At 36.6% G+C, this 21,067-nt stretch overlaps 1 protein-coding gene across 2 annotated transcripts in view; it reads left to right on the forward strand.

Moving 5' to 3' along the window:
* Positions 1-21,067, forward strand: part of PSMD1 (proteasome 26S subunit, non-ATPase 1) — a 103,658-nt gene that overhangs the window by 51,252 nt on the left and 31,339 nt on the right. For both annotated transcript variants that reach the window (XM_059928917.1, XM_059928918.1), the window contains one exon: positions 12,099-12,213. In XM_059928917.1, the coding sequence (XP_059784900.1) occupies positions 12,099-12,213 (115 nt within the window). The remainder of the gene's footprint in view (positions 1-12,098; positions 12,214-21,067) is intronic.

A 21,067-nucleotide genomic window follows, 5' to 3' on the forward strand; every position in this document is an offset into this window, starting at 1 on the left:
TCTTAAAATACTGCTTTATTCTGAACCACAGTTTGACCCCTATGCTCATGCAGGCAGATAGGTATCTGCAAAACAAGTAATGTCAGATTGAAAATAGCATCATTATATTTAATGAAAAGACTTGTATGAAAGAAACCTTCATTGATCTGTGTTTACAGATAAATTTATTAAAATATTCAATGAGTATATTATAAAAATACGAAACATTATTATTTTATAATACTGTGCCAATACTGAACCTTCTCACCCACATTCACTCACTTTCTTTTTTTTTTAATATTTATTTATTTATTTTATTTTTGGCTGCATAGGGTCTTAGTTGCAGCACGCGGGATCTTGGTTGCAGCATGTGGGATCTTTTCGTTGTGGCACGCAGGCTCCAGAGCACGCGGGCTCTCTAGTTGTGGCTCGCATGCTCAGTAGTTGAGGCGCATGGGCTTAGTTTCCCCACGGCATGTGGGATCTTAGTTCCCCTGCCAGGGATCGAACCTGCGTCCCCTGCATATGAAAGCGGATTCTTAACCACTGGACCACCAGGGAAGTCCCTCCCTTTTTTTTTTAAACCTTAACTAAAAGTAGTTAAAATTGGTTCTTGGAATGTTTTTATTTTATTTTTGTATTTTTAATTAGTTTAATGGCTAAAGGACATAACTAGTTAGAACAGCTACTTATTTGGCAACCTTGAGTCATTAGAAGCATAGCTGATAATCAGAGAGAAAACAAAATAATAATAATAAAAGGGTAGATGAATCTCTCAGTTGGCAAATAACTAAACCTGTGCTGTAAAACTTCACGTACATTAGGCAGAAGGCTGTCTATAAGTCCCCACTCCAAATTTTTTTGCTCTAAACACACTCACAAAAACTTCTCTCCCCCATCTTTAATGAAAACAAACATTTGCACATGGTGGTAAATCTAAATAGTACAAAAGAATATCCATTGATAAATTCACTCTTGAGACGGTTTTTTTTGTTGCTGTTGTTTTAATATTTGAGACAGTTTTAACAAACACGTTTCCCTCCTTCTCCAGAGTAGAGTAACAAATTAAGAGGTGGACAAGCACTTTGGTAATAGCAAACAGGGCCAACTGAAAAAACAGGAATTAAAAAGTGTAGGCGTGTAGGTCTGCTCAGAATAGAGACTTGCAGCTCTCATAACTCAGCCCTCCGCAACTCAGTGGTATAATAATTGATATCATAGTGTTGACTACCATATATTTAATAAAGGTTAAATCATCTTTATTCAGCTCTGTTTTGGATAACAAGAATACATGAAGTGCATTTTTTTAAAATTTTCATCCAAAATGACAAAAAATATAAAAGTATGATTCTAAATGGTAGAATGAGATTTCAAATATCTGGAAACTTTATTTGTGTAGAATATCTCATTTACCAAGAACTCCAGATAAATTAATTCTTACTAAAGTAGCTTAAAGGTCAGACTCAAACTCTAATCTGACCATAAACAAAACACCTAATTGGTGCCTTTTTTTCTAAAATACTTTCTTTTATCCCTGATGCCTTTTAATTTATTGAACAGATTCTGTCTTCTACTTAAAGGGGCAGTCTAGTATCTTTTATAGGTTTAGGAAGACAACTTAAATGTCAGTCAAAGATATTTTTTATCTCTCAGTCATAGTATCTTTCAAACACTAACACACTAAGGAATTTTTGACAATATGTGGATTGTGTCCATTACATATTCATTCATTTGCGAAGTATTCATTGAGTTCCGTTAGCTTGTGGAGATACAGTGATGAACAAGATAAACATTTTCTGCCTTTATATCAATATAATTTATAATTTTATGAGGGGTGCAAACGCATATACTGATAATTATAATATAGATATGGTGCAGCTAAGACTAACTCACTTCAACAGGGCCCTCGGTGCAGCTCAAATATTTCTTGGCTTTTTTTTTTTTTTTAATTCCTTTCTTGTTCACTCTCTTTGATGAGATCAGTGAAAGAGCTAAAACTTCGCTCATTCTTCCCTGATGACTGAATTTACCTCTTATTATTATTTATTTATTTATTTATTTTTGGCTGTGTTGGGTCTTGGTTGCTACGTGCGGGCTTTTTCTAGTTGCGGCGAGTGGGGGCTACGCTTCCTTGTGGTGCGCAGGCTTCTCATTACGGTGGCTTCTCTTGTTGTGGAGCACGGGCTCTAGGTGCTCGGACTTCAGTAGTTGTGGCACTCAGGCTTCAGTAGTTGTGGCACGTGGGCTTAGTTGGTCCAAGGCATGTGGGATCTTCCCAGACCAGGGCTTGAACCCATGTCCCCTGCATTGGCAGGCAGATTCTTAACCACTGCGCCACCAGGGAAGTCCCTTACATCTTATTTTAATGAAAGACTTAGACCAATCTGAAAGCTCTGTCACCTTTCAACTTCTTAAAATGTCTTTCTTTTCATCCATCCTATCATTTGGGATCATGTTGTCATTCCTCTTTACCATAACTAACTTCTACTTAAATCCTTAGTCCCAACTCTTTATGGTAATTCTTTGCAATCTTGCTGAATAAAGTATTTTCTTTTTCACACATAGAATCCATGCCTTAAATATTCATTTCCTCAGCTTTAACTTCTTTCTTGCAGACATGCTCAGGTTTACAGTTAATGAAAAATAAAACCTTTCTTTGTCCCTTAAGTCTCTTTCCTTCATCATTTGACTTCTTTAGAGAAATTGCCTATCCTTTTTCCTTCTTACTACCCACCCAATATATAACCCTTGTAATCAGATTTTTATCCCCAACATTCTATTAAAATAACTCTTAGAAAGTCACTAATTAACACCAATTGTTGATTTTGTGCAATATTCATCACTATTGACTGAGCATTTCTCTTTAAAACTTGTATCTTTTTTTTACTTCAAAGACACCCTATCCTGGGTTCTTTGTCTTTCTTACAGAATCTTTTCTAAGTCTTATTCTACCCTCTTAATATGTAGATTTTCCAAGGTTCCTATCCTGTTAACTTTTCTCCCTCTTCATTTTCTCCTTGCATTCACTCTTATGGTTTCCCATTGACTTGTTGAAAAAAACTCCTAAAACTCTATTTCCAGCCCAATGACTGTGATCTTGTGGTCATGAGATGAGACAAGCAGCATACTTAAGGGCTAGGAGACCTCAGACAAACCAATTTCTCTGAGCTTTAATTTCTACATTTGTAAAAAGGAGGTGATGTAACCTGCTCTGCCGACTTCACAGCAGCATTTGACCCAGTTGATCATTTCCCCTTCGCCTTCCTTAAAATAGTTTCTTTGCTTGGCTTCCACTAGACCACACTGTTGGATTTTCTCCTACCTCATTACTACTCCTTTGTAGTCTCCTTTACTTGTTCTCTTTCATCTCAGCCTCTTTAATATTGGGGCTCCTCTGGGGCTCATTTCTGGACCTCCTCTCCCCTCACACTTGGTGATCTCAGACACACTTAAGGCTTTGAATACTACCTATATACTAAAACTCCCAAATTTGTATCGCTAGCCTAGACCTTTCCTTCAAACTCCAGACTGTTACATTCAATTACCTACTCAGTATTTCCCTTAGATGTCTAAAAACATCTCAAACTCAAAATGTCCAAAATTGAACTTTTGCTCTTTCCCTCCAAATCTGTTCTATCTATTGGTTTCTTTATCTCAGTTAAAGGCAGTTGCATTCTTCCAGTCTCTTTTTTTTCACGTCTTACCATCAGGAAATCTTGTTTATTCTACCTTCAATATATGTACCAAATTTCAAACATTTTCCCCCATGTTCATGACTACCACCAAGTCACAGTTATATCTTAACCAGATTTGTGAGATAGCCTCTTAACGCATTCCTCTTTCTTCTACCTTTGCCCTCTGGTCTCAGTAGAGCAGCCAAAATTAACCATTTTTAAACAAGTCAGATCATATCATTCCTTTGCTTAGAATCCTGATTGCCCTTCACTTCACTCATAGTAAAAACCAAGTTTCCTATAATCTGGCCCTGTTTTCAACTACTCTTCGCCTCTTCACTACACTCGAACTATTGACCTCTTTGCCACTCCTCAAACATGCTGGGCATCATTCCTCCACAGGGCCCTTGCATGAGCTGTTTCCTCTACCTAATATACTCCTTCTCTGGGCAGCCACTTGGCTCACTTCTTCACTGCCTTCTTTTCTTTGCTTAAGTATCACCTTATCATTGAAGCCTGCCTTGACTACTCTAATGAATACTGCAAAATGCCCCCTTCTCTTGGCTCTTCCAATACGCCTTACCTTGATTTACTTTTTTGGTTCTCCTTAGAACTTCACCTTTTTACTTACTTTATCATTTATTGTTTATTGTCTTTCTCCTACTAGAATGTAGTGTTTGTCTTTTTTGTTCACTGTTCTCTTTGAGTTTATCCTGCTTGGAGTTTGTTAAGTTTCTAGTCTCTCATCAAAATTTGGGAAGTTTTTGGCCATTATTTCTTCAAGAGTTCTTTCAGCCTTCTCTTTCTCTTCTCCCATTGGGACTCCCATTATGCGTATGTTGGTATGTTTTGTGTTGCCCACAGGTCTCTTAGGCTCTGTTCATTTTGCTTCATTCTTTTTCTGCTCCTCAGATTGGATAATCTCAACTAACCTAACTTCAATTCTCAATTAACCTAACTTAATATTATCAGTTAACCTTATTTGATTCTTTTTTCTGCCTGCTCAATTCTGCTGTTGAGCCCCTCTAGAGAATTTTTCATTTCTTAGTTTGATGATTTGGAGGGCAGGGGGAAACATGCTGATAATGCTGTAACTTTCTGAATGTTGCACATTTCTCTAGGTTCAGGAATGCAATCTGAGATTTTTAAGAGCCATGTTTCTTATTATGGTGAAGTAGCAATTTCTTTATATAAATCTTTTCAATCTACTTTCTTCTTACCTATTTGAGATATTTTCACTCCATTTTGGCAGCACCTGAAAGAAATTAATCTGTTTGGAAACATACCAAAAGCTTGTCTGAAACTATAATTATTTTTAGTTTTCTGAAGTCCAATAATATGTTAAAAAAGAAATATTAAAGATCGGACTAAATTTGTAAGGTTTGGGGCAAGATCTGTGTGGTTTTGTTTTCCTGGTGGTACTTTACATGTAGTAGATAGATAATTCAGTAAATACTAAATTGATGGTAAAAAAAACTACCGTAAGAACTGTAGTAAAAAACTACAAATAGCACTAGCTTAGGATACAGAGTTTCATGGGACAGAAGTGTGTTTGGGAAATGAAACTGTTTTCTTCTTTTTCAGTTATTTTTGTGATAATATTTTATGTATGTTGTTATGAAAACAAAATTCAAAATGTTTAATATCTCCCCTCTTTTAATGGTATTCACTTTTTAAATTTTTATAAACTAGCCAAGAAATAAAGAGAGCAAGAAATGTTGCTAGAATTCCCACAACATGTAGCTCCATTGTTGAGAACAAATGCAGCTAGCAAATTTGTAATTGTCTGAGTAAATATACTTTTAAATTTAACATATCAAAATGTAAATATGAGGAAAAGCTAAGTCATAGGTAACACATTTTGTGCTAATCAAAGTGTTGAATTCCTTGCTCTCTAACTATCCCCAGCCAATATAACAAAATCCACTATTTTTCCTGTGACTTGAACATTTCTAGACATTTATTTTTCTAAATATGTTCACAGAGACATAGAGATGAACTTTTATTGCTGATCAGGGATTAGTCATTTAAATACTTAGTTTTAAATGCTGATCCAAAGCCATTAAAACAAACTACAGGAATTATTTTGTGACATTATCTTAAAGACATAAATGTTTACATAGAAAAGCTAACATTCAAGGAGAGTCAGAATTATTTAAAATAACTGAAAAAAAGCCTTATGAATTGTTATTAAAGAGTTAGTGTATTTTCTATTAATTTGCACGTTCTTTCTCCTTCCCTTGCCTTGCCCCCCTCTCTCTCAGTTGCATCCCTGTGTGTAATATAATGTGTTTTTTGGTCTTCTATATTTCCTGTAAATTGATAGTTAGATCTAGAGGCTTGGTCACATTCAGGTTCAATTTTTCACTCTTTCTCTTCTTCTCCTTCTTCTCCTTCTTCTCCTTCTTCTCCTTCTCCTCCTTCTCCTCCTTCTCCTCCCCCTCCTCCCCCTCCTCCTCCTCCTTCTTTTTTATTAAGAAGGGGCTGGCAGTGCACATAAGGTGTAAGGTCTAGTTGTTTCTCTTTTCATGATGTTAGTGTCTTTGATAATGATGCTGTTGTCCATTAATTCATTACCAGTTTCAAAATGGTGATGATATAATTTTATCATTTATTAGCTTAGTTTTAAAAATTATATATATATACCAACATGTATGTATGTATTTGGATAAAGATTAATGTAAATTTAGCTTTCAGTGAATATTTGCATTGCGATCATTGCTTAGAAAAATTCTTTTGTCCTTTTAGAGCTGCCTGTTGAAAAATTAAAATAAACCTAGAATATTATGATTTTATTGTACTCTTGAAGAGGTTGAATGTCTAAGCTAATTAAAGAATTTGTCGTTCCTTGTCTTAACAAATTTTCTGAAGAAGGTGTCACAGTTGGAACTATTATTAGACTGAGAAACATAAAAGAATTTTTTATGTGCTTTTGAGTTTATAGCCCTCACAACCTATCTCAGTCTTTTATGGTAATCAACTAGGTAAAGCTCTCTGCGTTAGGCTCCCAGGCAAAGCTCTGTATTTATGTTCGCAGGCAAAACTTTTTTCTAAACCTCATGAAATTGTTAATGCCCTATTCTAAGTATAATACTTTTAACAAGTGGGAGATCATAAAATAAATGAAGTTTTAAGATACGTTTAGGATAAGCTCTTTGTGAGTCACTTTTCCCTGGAATATCCTGTCCTTGCTGCAGCTGAGGGGCAAGGTAAGTAAAGTGTTCTCTGTGCCATTAGCTCCCTAAAAGTTGGTGAGGAAATCTGGAGGTCAGAACCCTGAATATAACCAGCTTTCTAGGTTTAATACCCAGCTTGTTTTACATTGTTTTGAATGAACTTTTGGGTATGAGTTGCCTTACCTTTCTTAAAAAATAAGAGCCCAAACTACAGCATACTAGTAACCAAATTCCTGGTTCTGACCCAAAGGCAATTTCTGGTTATGCATTTAGATTTTAGTAATTATAGTATAGTATTCTACTCTACCACACCACTAACTCCCCAGTGTAAATAAGGTGGAGCAGATATCATTTTATGCATGAAGCAGTTAAGGCTCAGAGAGACTTAGTGATTGCCATTCTATTAATAAATGGCTGCACTAGAATTGGAATCCAGGTTTTTCAAATTCCAAGCCCACGTTCTCTCTACCACAGCATGTTGAAAACGAAAGGGAGAGGAGGCAGAGAGATCATTTAAGGAATCACTGTATTATTTCAAGTGAGAGATGATCAGGGCCTAAAACAAGCAGTGCAGACAGAAACAAGATTTAACAGTTTCACTTGATTGGGCAGATTAGATGTGGGAAATGAGAGAATAGAATGATTGAAAATGTGAGTTTTCTTGGTGTATAGATGAATAGTCACGGTGGAAAGAGAAGCAGTTTAGGGGAGGGGTGCCTTTATTCCTCTTTCTGTACAGAATTCTGTGTATTGACTGAGGTATTTGTGGACTATTTAGTTAAAGACGTTCAACAAGCACTTCAAAATTCAGGATGCTGCTCAGATTATTTGGAGTCTGTTGGTAGGGAGTACAAGGGAATTAAACAGAGGGAATACTCTTAATTCCTGCGTCATTATGTTAATCCTGTGTCACTTACCTGATGAAAATATAAATTCATAACTCTACCAAGGGACTACCATGAGGTTTATGTCCTCACCAAATTCCCACTGCGAAGGACCAAACCCATGTGCTTAGAACAGTGTTTCTGCCTATATACGTATAGTGCTATATTTTTTCCTCTTCTAGGGAAGATAGATTAGAAAAAAGACACATATTCTTGAAAGCATTTTGATTTATTAATACGATTTAATATTGAGGTTGCACAAAATATTCAATAAACAGTAGTTAATAGCCAGTATGTTTAAAAAAAAAAGAATTCATATGTGCACTTTATGGTTGGATAATATGGCAGTGACTTGTGCATATGCCCTTGCACAATTCCTGCTCTCTGGAAGGTTGTACACATAGTAAGTTGGTAAGATGACTGTTAGCTACAAGCCAAGAAATTTTATTGAAACAACAAATCAGAACTTAGTTACCTGTTCCAGTGTTTTACTTTTTAAAGTAGGCCTTCCCTAGCCCTTTATGTGGTCTCCCTGCTGGGAACTTAAAAGCACATAAAATTAAAAGACACTCAGTTAGTTAGCCCTTTTGAAGTAACTCAGAGGTACTTGTTAACTCTCTCTTTTTTGAGTTAAAAACTTAAGTGAGGAGGGGAACAAGGAAGTGCCTGATATTTTTCCCAGTGATTAACCCTTAGGCCTTGAACCTAGTAGGAAATACTTGTTGGTCAAGTCTGTAAATATATATTTAGTTTGGCTGCCTTTGTCTTTTTTTAAGTAATAAAAATTATTTTATCTTTAGTACCTAGCACTGTGCTACTAATTTATGGGAAAAAGTACGGAAGACACAGTCTCAATCCTTGCCCCTTGAGACACGTGCAGTCTTGAGTGGTTTTATTTATAATTTGTTATGTGATAAGATGTTTGAGTTTGTCAGAGGATTTGAGTATCAAAGTATGGACAGAACTGGGCTTCCCTGGTGGCCCAGTGGTTACGAATCCTCCTGCCAGTGCAGGGGACACGGGTTCGAGCCCTGGTCCGGGAAGATCCCACATGCCTCAGCGCAACTAAGCCCATGTACCACAACTACTGAGCCTACGCTCTAGAGCCCGCGAGCCGCAACTACTGAAGCCTGCACGCCTAGAGCCCGTGCTCCGCAACAAGAGAAGCCACCACAATGAGAAACCCCCGCATCGCAACAAAGAGTAGCCCCCGCTCGCCGCAACTAGAGAAAGCCCACGCGCCGCAACTAGAGAAAGCCCGCGTGCCGCAACTAGAGGAAGCCCGCGTGCAGCAACTAAGACCCAACGCAGCCAAAAATAAAATAAATAATAAAAATAAATACATTAAAAAAAATTATGGACAGAACTTTTAAGTTCTTAGCCCAATGCAAGTGAAAAATAAAAGTTAAACAATGATGGGACTTCCCTTATGATGCAGTGGTTAAGAATCCGCCTGCCAATCCTAGTTATTACTTTAAAATGTATATCTCAGAAATAACTAATTTTCTTGTCAACTGCATTATTATGAACTGTCATCAAATCTTTAACCGTGGTCATTTTTAAGTCTTTTGTCATTTACAGACAGTTCTGGGTGTACTCTGGTGATTTTGCAAATATGTTCCTATAAAAGGGTTTCATCTTCAAGAAATACATGGAAAAGACTCTGACAAGTACAGGTTTCTGGTAACGGACTGTACTGCTGAACTGAATGAATAAGCATTTTCAGAACTCTAATGAAAAACTGATGAACTCATAAAAGTGCTAACAAAAGATCAAGATGAAAAAAAAAAATTAATTACATGGGACTGAGTGAACTGATGAGGATGAGTATAATTTTTGTGACTTTCTGTCTGAATTTAAAAAAAAAAAAAAAAAATTCCACAAGGACTCAGAGGCAAAGAATATACAAATCAATTTTCACTGCAAAGTAAAGGAGCTGTTACAGTGGAGGATTACTGGACTGAATGTCAATACTATGACATAGTATGAGTGTGTTTCATGTTTGGTAATTGCAATCATTGTTGCTTTTGTTGTGGTCATCCATGTACAATGCTTGGTGTCAGTCGATTTATCTCTTGTAAAAATAAAATACAGTGTGTGTGTGTGTGTGAAAAAAAAAAAAAAAGAATCCGCCTGCCAATGCAAGGGACACAGGTTTGAGCTCTGGTCCGGGAAGATCCCACATGCTGCGGAGCAACTAAGCCTGTGCACCACAACTACTCAGCATGCGCACCTAGAGCCCGTGAGCCACAACTACTGAGCCTGCACGCCTGGAGCCCATGCTCCACAAGAGAAGCCACCTCATTGAGAAGCCCGTGCACTGCAATGAAGAGTAGCCCCCGCTCGCCACAACTAGAGAAAGCCCACACACAGCAACGAAGACCCAACACAGCCAAAAATAAATAAATAAATTTTTTTAAAAAGTTAAACAATGATGCTGTCAACTACAGTAATTCTCCAGCAACCTCTTTGGTATGATATCACCTTTAAAATTTCATTTTTATTTCATAGGAATATTTCTCATTGATGAAATGTCCTGTAATAATGAACACTGATTTAAAACCTTTGATGACTGGTTCATTTTTAAAAGCCATAGAATCGTAAAGTGGAACAGACCTTATGGAACTTTTTGTCCAATTCCTTCTTTTTCCGATGTGAAAAGGGATCCCAGAGTGTATGGTTAATCGAACCTTGTCTAAAATTATCCCAGCTATTTAGAGGCAAAACAGGAACTAGAACATGGGTTTTTTACTTCTTATATAACTTACTGTTATTTACCTCAGTACTCATTAACTGAAAGCATATGTGTATTTGCTCATTTGTTTCTATATTATTCCTGCATGATAGTCAAGAAATATTATCTCTAGTTACAGAAAAGAAAATTTTAAGTGATTTGCCTAATGTCATGTACTAAGAAATTAATAAAACTAAGACTAGAACCCAGATCTTCTGTTTCTTAGTACATTGCTTTCTTTATACTACTTTTCTGTATTTTTGCCACTAGATTGTTTACAGATTTTTTGTACTAGGAACTAGCTTCATCAAACTGAGAAAGAACATTTTCAAGAAAGAGTGATAGCAGAGTTCTACCTTTTTTTCTTTTTTGAGGTATGGTTGATGTATAATATATAAGTTTCAGGTGTACAACATAGTGATTCACAATTTTAAAAGATTAAGTTCCATATATAGTTACCATAAACTATTGGCTGTATTCCCTGTGTTGTACAATATATCCTTGTAGCTTATTTATTTTATACATAGTAGTTTGTACTCTTAATCCCCTACCCCTATCTTGCTTTTCCCCCAAAATTCCACCTTTATAGACAGTTGCATAAACTTGGCTCTACTCCATTTGAAGTTTGAATTTACCATTCACTGGAGTTTGAGGCTAGAGGGCAATTTCAAAATAGAATTATGGATTTAAATTGGTCTGTAGGTAATAACTGCTTTCATTCACAACAGGATACTTTTTTAAAAAAACGTTCTATTGAAATGTAATATATTAATAGTCTCTTTGTTAAGTTTTTATTGAAGTGTAATATACATCTAAAAACATGAACATAATTAGCCTACAGCTTGATGAATTTTCACAACTGAACACACCTGTGTAACCAGCACCTAGTTCAACATCAGTACCAGCCTTCTAGAAACTCCCCTTACACTCTCTTCTAGTTACTACCCCATCCTGCTGCCCCCTCAGGAGTGACCACTATAACAGGATAGTCCTTTAAGATGAGATCAGATACTTCATTTGTCAAGGTTGTCCTCTCTTCTGTATTTGCTGCAAATATGAAGAACATGAGAAAAGAACAATTTCTCTATTCTTATCAACACAAAAATAATTGCTGAAGACAAAAAAAATCAGAATTTTTTCATACCAAGTCTTATTTAACAATTTAATATTCAATCAGAGTAATACTGGGATATTTAAATCTTTTGTGCAGCTTTGGAAACATCTTGGAGTCTCTGTAAGTGACTTTTGTCTTCTGAAACAAGACACAGAGTAAGCAGGAGTTATAAGAATGGACGTAGGGCAGCGTTCCCCCGTCCCCATTACCCACCCCCCGCCCCGGCCCGCCCCATCTCCCATGGCTGTTCCCCACCCTAGAGAAGACACAAGGGAATGAGTAATGCTGTGATGCAGAGCTGTGGTTGAGGGATCACTGATATGTTCCTCTTTCTTTGCATATATTCTCTGAATGTTGAAGATAGCTTTCTAATATCAATAATTAGAATTCTGTTGGAGATTTTTAATTCTGCAACTTCTGTGTTAAATACAACTCTGTTGTTTCCCATAACTTTCAAAAAATTGATTAAAATTCTTCCATCTTGATTTAAAATATGTTATCTATAACACTGTCTTCACTTTCTCTGTTTCTCATCAGGACCCCTGAACAGTGCCCCAGTGTCGTTTCACTGTTGTCAGAGAGTTACAATCCTCATGTGCGTTATGGAGCTGCAATGGCCCTGGGTATCTGCTGTGCTGGTACAGGAAACAAGGTAAAGGCCAAAGCCAATGCGGTCAGTTCTTTTCTGGCGCCAGACTGTTTTCCCTAGCCGAAAAGTTTATGTAACAGTTGTAAAAATACAAGTGTGGTGTGATCTGTAAGACTTAACTTGCCTCACAAGTTAAGCTTCCCAGAACTTCCTCACTTAACTATGCTGGATTGCTCAAAGCCGTTTAAGAACAAACCACCACATTACATGGATGGCTCTAATGAAAACAATGCTGTTGAATTTTTTATGAAAGCATTGATTTCTTTAAAAAGAAGAAATAGTATTTTTTTCTTTGAAGAGCTACTCTGGCCATTTTACATTGTTATTTTACATGTTTAATTTGCATAATAAGTATTGTGGAAATCAAAGTTCTTATTTGAGGCCACCACAGTCAACTCAGTTTGATTTTTTTGTGTGTTTGTTTTAAGTATATATTTAACTGCTGTTTGCCTGTTTTCTCCTCAAGAACATAATAGATAACCTGGTATTTGTTAAGCCCACAAAAGTGACAAAATAAAGAGTTGGGTTAGGTACATTGATGATTTGAAAACAGTTTGTCATGAGAGTCATAAAGAAATGCACCAATGCTTTAATAACAAGTATTCTTGATTCACAGCAATAACATAAATCACCACATTTTGCCTTTCATAGAGCACATGAACACACCTTGGCCAGTTCCCCAAAAGGTGCACTTTTCTTTTAATAGCACACAGGCATGTGTGTGTGTGTGTGTGTGTGTGTGTGTGTGTGTGTGTGAAAGAGAGAGAGAGAGAGAGAGGGAACAAGAACATGGTTATATTCCCAGTGTCTTTACATCAGAAAGGAGCCACTTTTTAAAAATCATCTCTTGTCCAAACTAAAGTAAAGCAAAGCATAATTATTAGTTTATTGATTGATTCCAGGAATTAGATTTTAACTTGCTTGACTTTTTCTCTAATAAATAGTATTAGTATTGGATACAAATAATTTTTTTTCTAGTCACATAAAACATTATTGAAGCTAGGAATTAAAATAGGCATTTTCACTATATGTGGCGAGAATTGTATAAAAATTTATAGAGACATTACCTTCCAATATTCTCATTCTGTCTCCTTACCCTGCTTTATTTTTCTTCATAGCACTTATCACCACCTGACATATTTTTACACCTATTTATTTATTGTCTGTCTTCTCTCCACTGAAATGTAAGGTTCCTGAGAACAGAATGTTCACTGCTAAAACCTAAAGTCAGACCTGGCACATAGTAGAGTTTCAGTAAATATTTGTCAAATAAATGATGAAGGGAAGATCATTTTAAGGATATGATGATGAACAAGTTGGACATGGTCTCTGTCCTCTCAGTTTTGTTTTTTAAATGTTTTCATTTCTTTTGGAGGAGAATTTCTTACATGAGAATGTATCTTCAGTTTTATTAGAAAAGTCATTGTGTGTATAAAATACAGTTTATAGAAATTGGCCTTCATTTTTTTCTAGGACACATCTGTTCTATAAACAAAGGAAAAATATAGTTGGATGTTTTACTAAGTATTTTCTCCCTCCGGTGTTTAGTAGACATTTATGTCAGACCTCATAAGTTAAATGTAAATTAGATTTTTTTCTTTCCAGATTATTCTAAACTTAATATGGTATCTAGGAGCAAATGTTCTTTGAGACACAGTATCTGACAAGTTAATTCAATGAAAATTCTTCATTACTCATACTAAACAAGTCTGCTTTATTTCTAGATAGTTTGTATGATCTACGTATCAATACCTATCTGTCTGAAGCTTGGCACTTTAATTTTGTTTCTTAAAAGCCTGAAACACCTATTTATTCTAAAATGTATCTTTGAGGTCATGTCACATACCTCAAAGGCCAAGTTAGTGTCTTTTAACTTACAAGTTGGAAATTTTCTTATATTTTTATCATGACTACTTTATAAACAACATTGACAATATGAGTACCGTTTGCAGAACTTTCTTTTCTAAACAACGGCACTACATTTTTCAGGGAAGTGAGGAGAAAGAATACATTTATATGGTATTTGTATTATCTGTTAATCGCTCTAATTTTTCTTTTTTGAATTTTTGAATTTTATTTATTTTTTTATACAGCAGGTTCTTATTAGTTATCTATTTTATACATATTGGTGTATATATGTCAATCCCAATCTCCCAATTCATCACACCACCACCACCACCATCCCCCCGCCACTTTCCCCCCTTAGTGTCCATACGTTTCTTCTCTACATCTGTGTCTCTGTTTCTCCTCTACAAATCGGTTCATCTGTACCATTTTTCTAGATTCCACATATATGTGTTAATATACGATATTTGTTTTTCTTTCTGACTTCACTCTGTATGACAGTCTCTAGGTCCATCCACGTCTCTACAAATGACCCAATTTCATTCCTTTTTATGGCTGAGTAATATTCCATTGTATATAGGTACCACATCTTCTTTATCCATTCATCTGTTGATGGGCATTTAGGTGGCTTCCATGACCTGGCTATTGTAAATAGTGCTGCAGTGAACATTGGGGTGCATGTGTCTTTTTGAATTATAGTTTTCTCTGGGTAAATGCCCAGGAGTGGGATTGCTGTGTCGTATGGTAATTCTATTTTTAGTTTTTTGAGGAACCTCCATATTGTTCTCCATAGTGGTTGTATCAATTTACATTCCCACCAACAGTGCAAGAAGGTTCACTTTTCTCCACACCCTCTCCAGCATTTGTTGTTTCTAGATTTTCTGACGATGCCCATTCTAATCGGTGTGAGGTGATACCTCATTGTAGTTTTGATTTGCATTTCCCTAATAATTAGTGATGTTGAGCAGCTTTTCATATCCTTCTTGGCCATCTGTATGTCTTCTTTGGAGAAATGTCTATTTAGATCTTCTGCCCATTTTTGGATTGGGTTGTTTGTGTTTTTAATATTGAGCTGCATGAGCTGTTTATATATTTTAGAGATTAATCCTTTGTCAGTTGATTCGTTTGCAAATATTTTCTCCCATTCTGAGAGTTGTCTTTTCGTCGCGTTTGTAGTTTCCTTTGCTTTGCAAAAGCTTTTAAGTTTCATTAGGTCCCATTTGTTTATTTTTGTCTTTATTTCCATTACTGTAAGAGGTAGATCAAAAAATCTCTTGCTGTGATTTATGTCAAAGAGTGTTCTTCCTATGTTTTCCTCTAAGAGTTTTATAGTGTCTGGCCTTAGATTTAGGTCTCTAATCCATTTTGAGTTTATTTTTGTCTGTGGAGTTAGGGAGTGTTCTAATTTCATTCTTTTACATGTAGCTGTCCAATTTCCCCAGCACCACTTACTGAAGAGACTGTCTTTTTCTCCATTGTATATTTGCCTCCTTTGTCATAGATTAGTTGACCATAGGTGCATGGGTTTATCTCTGGGCTTTCTATCCTGTTCCATTGATCTATATTTCTGTTTTTCTGCCAGTACCATATTGTCTTGGTTACTATAGCTCTGTAGTATAGTCTGAAGTCACAGAGTCTGATTCCTCCAGCTCCATTTTTTTCCCTCAAGACTGCTTTGGCTATTCAGGGTCTTTTGTGTCTCCATACAGATTTTTAGACTTTTTTGTTCTAGTCCTGTAAAAAATGCCATTGGTAATTTGATAGGGATTGCATTGAATCTGTAGATTACTTTGGGTAGTATAGTCATTTTCACAATATTGATTCCTCCAATCCAAGAACATGGTATATCTCTCCATCTGTTTGTATCATTAATTTCTTTCATCAGTGTCTTAATAGTTTTCTGTATATAGGTCTTTTGTCTCCCTAGGTAGGTTTATTCCTAGGTATTTTATTCTTTTTGTTGCAGTGGTAAATGGGAGTGTTTCCTTAATTTCTCTTTCAGATTTTTCATCATTAGTGTATAGGAATGCAAGAGATTTCTGTGCATTAATTTTGTATCCTGCAACTTTACCAAATTCATTGATTAGCTCTAGTAGTTTTCTGGTAGCATCTTTAGGATTCTCTGTGTATAGTATCATGTCATCTGCAAACAGTGACAGTTTTACTTCTTCTTTTCCAATCTGTATTCCTTTTATTTCTTTTTCTTCTCTTATTGCCATGGCTAGGACTTCCAAAACTATGTTGAATAATAGTGGCGAGAGTGGACATCCTTGTCTTGTTCCTGATCTTAGAGGAAATGCTTTCAGTTTTTCACCATTGAGAATGATGTTTGCTGTAGGTTTGTCATATATGGTCTTTATTATGTTGCGGTAGGTTCCCTCTATGCCCACTTTCTGGAGAGTTTTTACCATAAATGGGTGTTAAATTTTGTCAAAAGCTTTTTCTGGATCTATTGAGATGATCACATGGGTTTTATTCTTCAGTTTGTTAATATGGTGTATCACATTGATTGATTTGCGTATATTGAAGAATCCTTGCATCACTGGGATAAATCCCACTTGATCGTGGTGTATGATCCTTTTAATGTGTTGTTGGATTCTGTTTGCTAGTATTTTGTAGAGGATTTTTGCATCTATATTCATCAGTGATATTGGTCTGTAATTTTCTTTTTTTGTCATATCTTTGTCTGGTTTTGGTATCAGGGTGATGGTGGCCTCGTACAATGAGTTTGGGAGTGTTCCTTCCTCTGCAGTTTTCTGGAAGAGTTTGAGAAGGATGGGTGTTAGCTCTTCTCTACATGTTTGATAGAATTCACCTGTGAAGCAGTCTGGTCCTGGACTTTTGTTTGTTGGAAGATTTTTAATCACACTTACAATTCATTACTTGTGATTTGTCTGTTCATATTTTCTGTTTCTTCCTGGTTCAGTCTTGGAAGGTTATACCTTTTTGCGAATTTGTCCATTTCTTCCAGGTTGTCCATTTTGTTGGCATAGAGTTGCTTGTAGTAGTCTCTCAGGATGCTTTGTATTTCTGCGGTGTCTGTTGTAACTTCTCCTTTTTCATTTCTAATTTTATTGATTTGAGTCCTCTCCCTCTTTTTCTTGATGAGTCTGGCTAATGGTTTATCAATTTTGTTTATCTTCTCAAATACCCAGCTTTTAGTTTCATTGATCTTTTCTGTTGTTTTCTTTGTTTCTATTTCATTTATTTCTGCTCTGATCTTTATGATTGCTTTCCTTCTGCTAACTTTGGGTTTTGTTTGTTCTTCTTCTCTAGTTCCTTCAGGTGTAAGGTTAGATTGTTTATTTGAGATTTCTCTTGTTTCTTGAGGTAGGCTTGTATAGCTATAAACTTCCCTCTTAGAACTGCTTTTGCTGCATCCCATAGGTTTTGGATCATCATATTTGTCTCTAGGTATGTTTTGATTTCCTCTTTGATTTCTTCAATGATCGCTTGGTTATTTAGTAACGTATTGTTTAGCCTCCATGTGTTTGTGTTTTTTACTTTTTTTTTTCCCTGTAATTGATTTCTAATCTCATAGTGTTGTGGTCAGAAAAGATGCTTGATATGATTTCAGTTTTCTTAAATTTACTGAGGCTTGTTTTGTGACCCAAGATGTGATCTATCCTGGAGAATGTTCTGTGTGCACTTGAGAAGAAAGTGTAATCTGCTCTTTTTGGATGGAATGTCCTATCAGTTAAATCTATCTGGTCTACTGTGTCATTTAAAGCTTCTATTTCCTTATTAATTTTCTGTTTGGATGATCTGTCCGTTGGTGTAAGTGAGGTGTTAAAGTCCCCCACTATTATTGTGTTACTGTGGATTTCCTTCTATAGCTGTTAGCAGTTGCCTTATGTATTGAGGTGCTCCTGTGTTGGGTGCATATATATTTATAATTGTTATATCTTCTTGGATTGATCCCTTGATCATTATGTAGTGTCCTTCCTTGTCTCTTGTAACACTCTTTAAAGTCTATTTTATCTGATATGAATATTGCTTCTCCAGCTTTATTTTGATTTCCATTTGCACAGAATATCTTTTTCCATCCCCTCACTTTCAGTCTGTATGTGTCCCTAGGTCTAAAGTGGGTCTCTTGTAGACAGCATATATATGGGTCTTGTTTTTGTATCCATTCAGCAATCCTGTGTCTTTTGGTTGGAGCATTTAATCCATTCACATTTAAAGTAATTATCGATATGTATGTTCCTATTACCATTTTCTTAATTGTTTTGGGTTTGTTTTTGTAGGTCCTTTTTTTCTCTTGTGTTTCCCACTTAAAGAAGTTCTTTTAGCATTTGTTGTAGAGCTGGTTTGGTGGTGCTGAATTCTTTTAGCTTTTGCTTGTCTTTAAACTGTTGATTTCTCCATCGAATCTGAATGAGATCCTTGCTGGGTAGAGTAATCTTGGTTGTAGGTTCTTCCCTTTCATCACTTGAACTATATCATGCCACTCCCTTCAGGCCTATAGGGTTTCTGCTGAGAAATCAGCTGTTAACCTTATGGGAGTTCCCTTGTATGTTATTTGTCGTTTTTCCCTTGTTACTTTCAGTAATTTTTCTGTCTTTAATTTTTGTCGGTTTGATTACTATGTGTCTTGCCGTGTTTCTCCTTGGGTTTATCGTGCCTGGGACTCTGTGCTTCCTGGACTTGGGTGGCTATTTCCTTTCCCATGTTAAGGAAGTTTTCGACTATAATCTCTTTGAATATTTTCTCTGGGCCTTTCTCTCTCTTTTCTCCTTCTGGGATCCCTGTAATGCGAATGTTGTTGCATTTAATGTTGTCCCAGAGGTCTATTAGGCTGTCTTCATTTCGTTTCATTCTTTTTTCTTTATTCTGTTCCGCAGCAGTGAATTCCACCATTCTGTCTTCCGGGTCACTTATCCATTCTTCTGCCTCAGTTATTCTGCTATTGATTGATTCCTTCTAGTGTAGTTTTCATTTCAGTTATTGTATTGGTCATCTCTGTTTGTTTGTTCTTTAATTCTTCTAGGTCTTTGTTAAACATTTCTTGCATCTTCTTCATCTTTGCCTCCTTTGTTTTTCTGAGGTCCTGGATCATCTTCACTATCATTATTCTGAGTTCTTTTTCTGGAAGGTTTCCTATCTCCACTTCATTTAGTTGTTTTCCAGGGGTTTTATCTTGTTACTTCATCTAGTACATAGCCCTCTGCCTTTTCATCTTGTCTATCTTTCTGTGAATGTGTTTTTTGTTCCACAGGCTTCAGGATTGTAGTTCTTCTTGCTTCTGCTGTCTGCCCTCTGGTGAATGAGGCTGTCTGAGAGGCTTGTGCAAGTTTCCTGATAGGAGGGACTGGTGGTGGGTAGAGCTGGCTGTTGCTCTGGTGGGCAGAGCTCAGTAAAACTTTAATCCGCTTGTCTGCTGATGGGCGGGGGTGGGGGGTGGGGGGCTGGGTTCCCTCCCTGTTGGTTGTTTGGCCTGAGGCGACCCAACACTGGATCCTACCTGGCTCTTTGGTGGGGCTAATGGCAGACTCTGGGAGGGCTCACGCCAAGGAGTACTTCCCAGAACTTCTGCTGCCAGTGTCCTTGTCCTCACGGTGAGACACAGCCACCCCCCGCCTCTGCAGGAGACCCTCCAACACTAGCAGGTAGGTCTGGTTCAGTCTCCTGTGGAGTCACTGCTCCTTCCCCTGGATCCCAGTGTGCACACTACTTTGTGTATGCCCTTCAAGAGTGGAGTCTCTGTTTCCCCCAGTCCTGTCGAAGTCCTGCAATCAAATCCCACTAGCCTTCAAAGTCTGATTCTCTAGGAATTCTTCCTCCCATTGCCGGACCCCCAGGTTGGGAAGCCTGACGTGGGGCTCAGAACCTTCACTCCAGTGGGTGGACTTCTGTGGTATAAGTTGTTCTTCAGTTTGTGAGTCACCCACCCAGCAGTTATGGGATTTGATTTTATTGTGATTGGCCCCCTCCTACCATCTCATTATGGCTTCTCCTTTGTCTTTGGATGTGGGGTATCTTTTCTGGTGAGTTCCAGTGTCTTCCTGTCGATGATTGTTCAGCAGTTAGTTGTGATTCCGGTGCTCTCGCAAGAGGAAGTGAGCACACATCCTTCTACTCCGCTATCTTGAACCAGTCTCTCGCTCTGATTTTTTTTAAATAAATAAATTGATGCGAAAGGAAAGCTGAAGTCATTCCCCCCATGTCCCCCAAAAAAGGATTCAATTTATTCTTCCTTTACTTGGCTTTGTAACAAAAGACATTTGAGAAATGACATACTGTATTAAAATAAGTTTGATAATCATATAAACTAATTGCTTTGTTCCTCCAAATTTATACCTACCTAAAGATCTTGTAAGGGGCACTGAACAAAGGTCCTGAAGGGTGTGTAATAGAAGTTATATGGAGTAAAAGAGTTCTTGGTCAAATACAATGAACAGATGCTGGGCTATGCAAAGGTCTAGTAGTTTCTTTAATAGGGTTTCTTGAACCTTTTGTTATGATATGTACACTCCTGGAGCCCTTGGTGTGCTAGATACATTTTTGAATTGCAAGAGGGGATGATATACAGTATGCAGGAGCTCCCAAACTTATTTAATCAAGGAATCCTGTTTTCATAGAACTGGTATTCTGAAGAATATGATATTGGGGATATCCTGGTAAACATTTTGGAAAATCCCACCATATGTGGGAAGTGTAACCATGGAATCATTTCTAGTCCTATTTGACTTAATTTGTGTTGCCATTCTCCTAGCAGGTAAAATCTTTTCTGTTTTGTTTTGTATTGTTTCTCTTTGTTTTTTGTTTGTTTCAATTTACATTCGATTTATTTAATTTTTTAAATTAGGTTTTGTAAAATCATCTTAAGATATTATCTTACTCTAGTATTTGAAGGAAGTTGGATACTTAGAGTCAGACTGGCCTGAGTTTGCTACACTTATGTGGTTTTTGGCAATTTACTTTACCTAACTCTGTTTCTTTGTTTATAAAGATTGTTTTGTATTGCTGTTGTTGTTGTTTTAGGATGAAGAGGATTAAATGGATAATATAT

This window comes from Balaenoptera ricei, chromosome 7 (assembly GCF_028023285.1).
Source record: "Balaenoptera ricei isolate mBalRic1 chromosome 7, mBalRic1.hap2, whole genome shotgun sequence".
Lineage (NCBI taxonomy): Eukaryota > Metazoa > Chordata > Mammalia > Artiodactyla > Balaenopteridae > Balaenoptera > Balaenoptera ricei.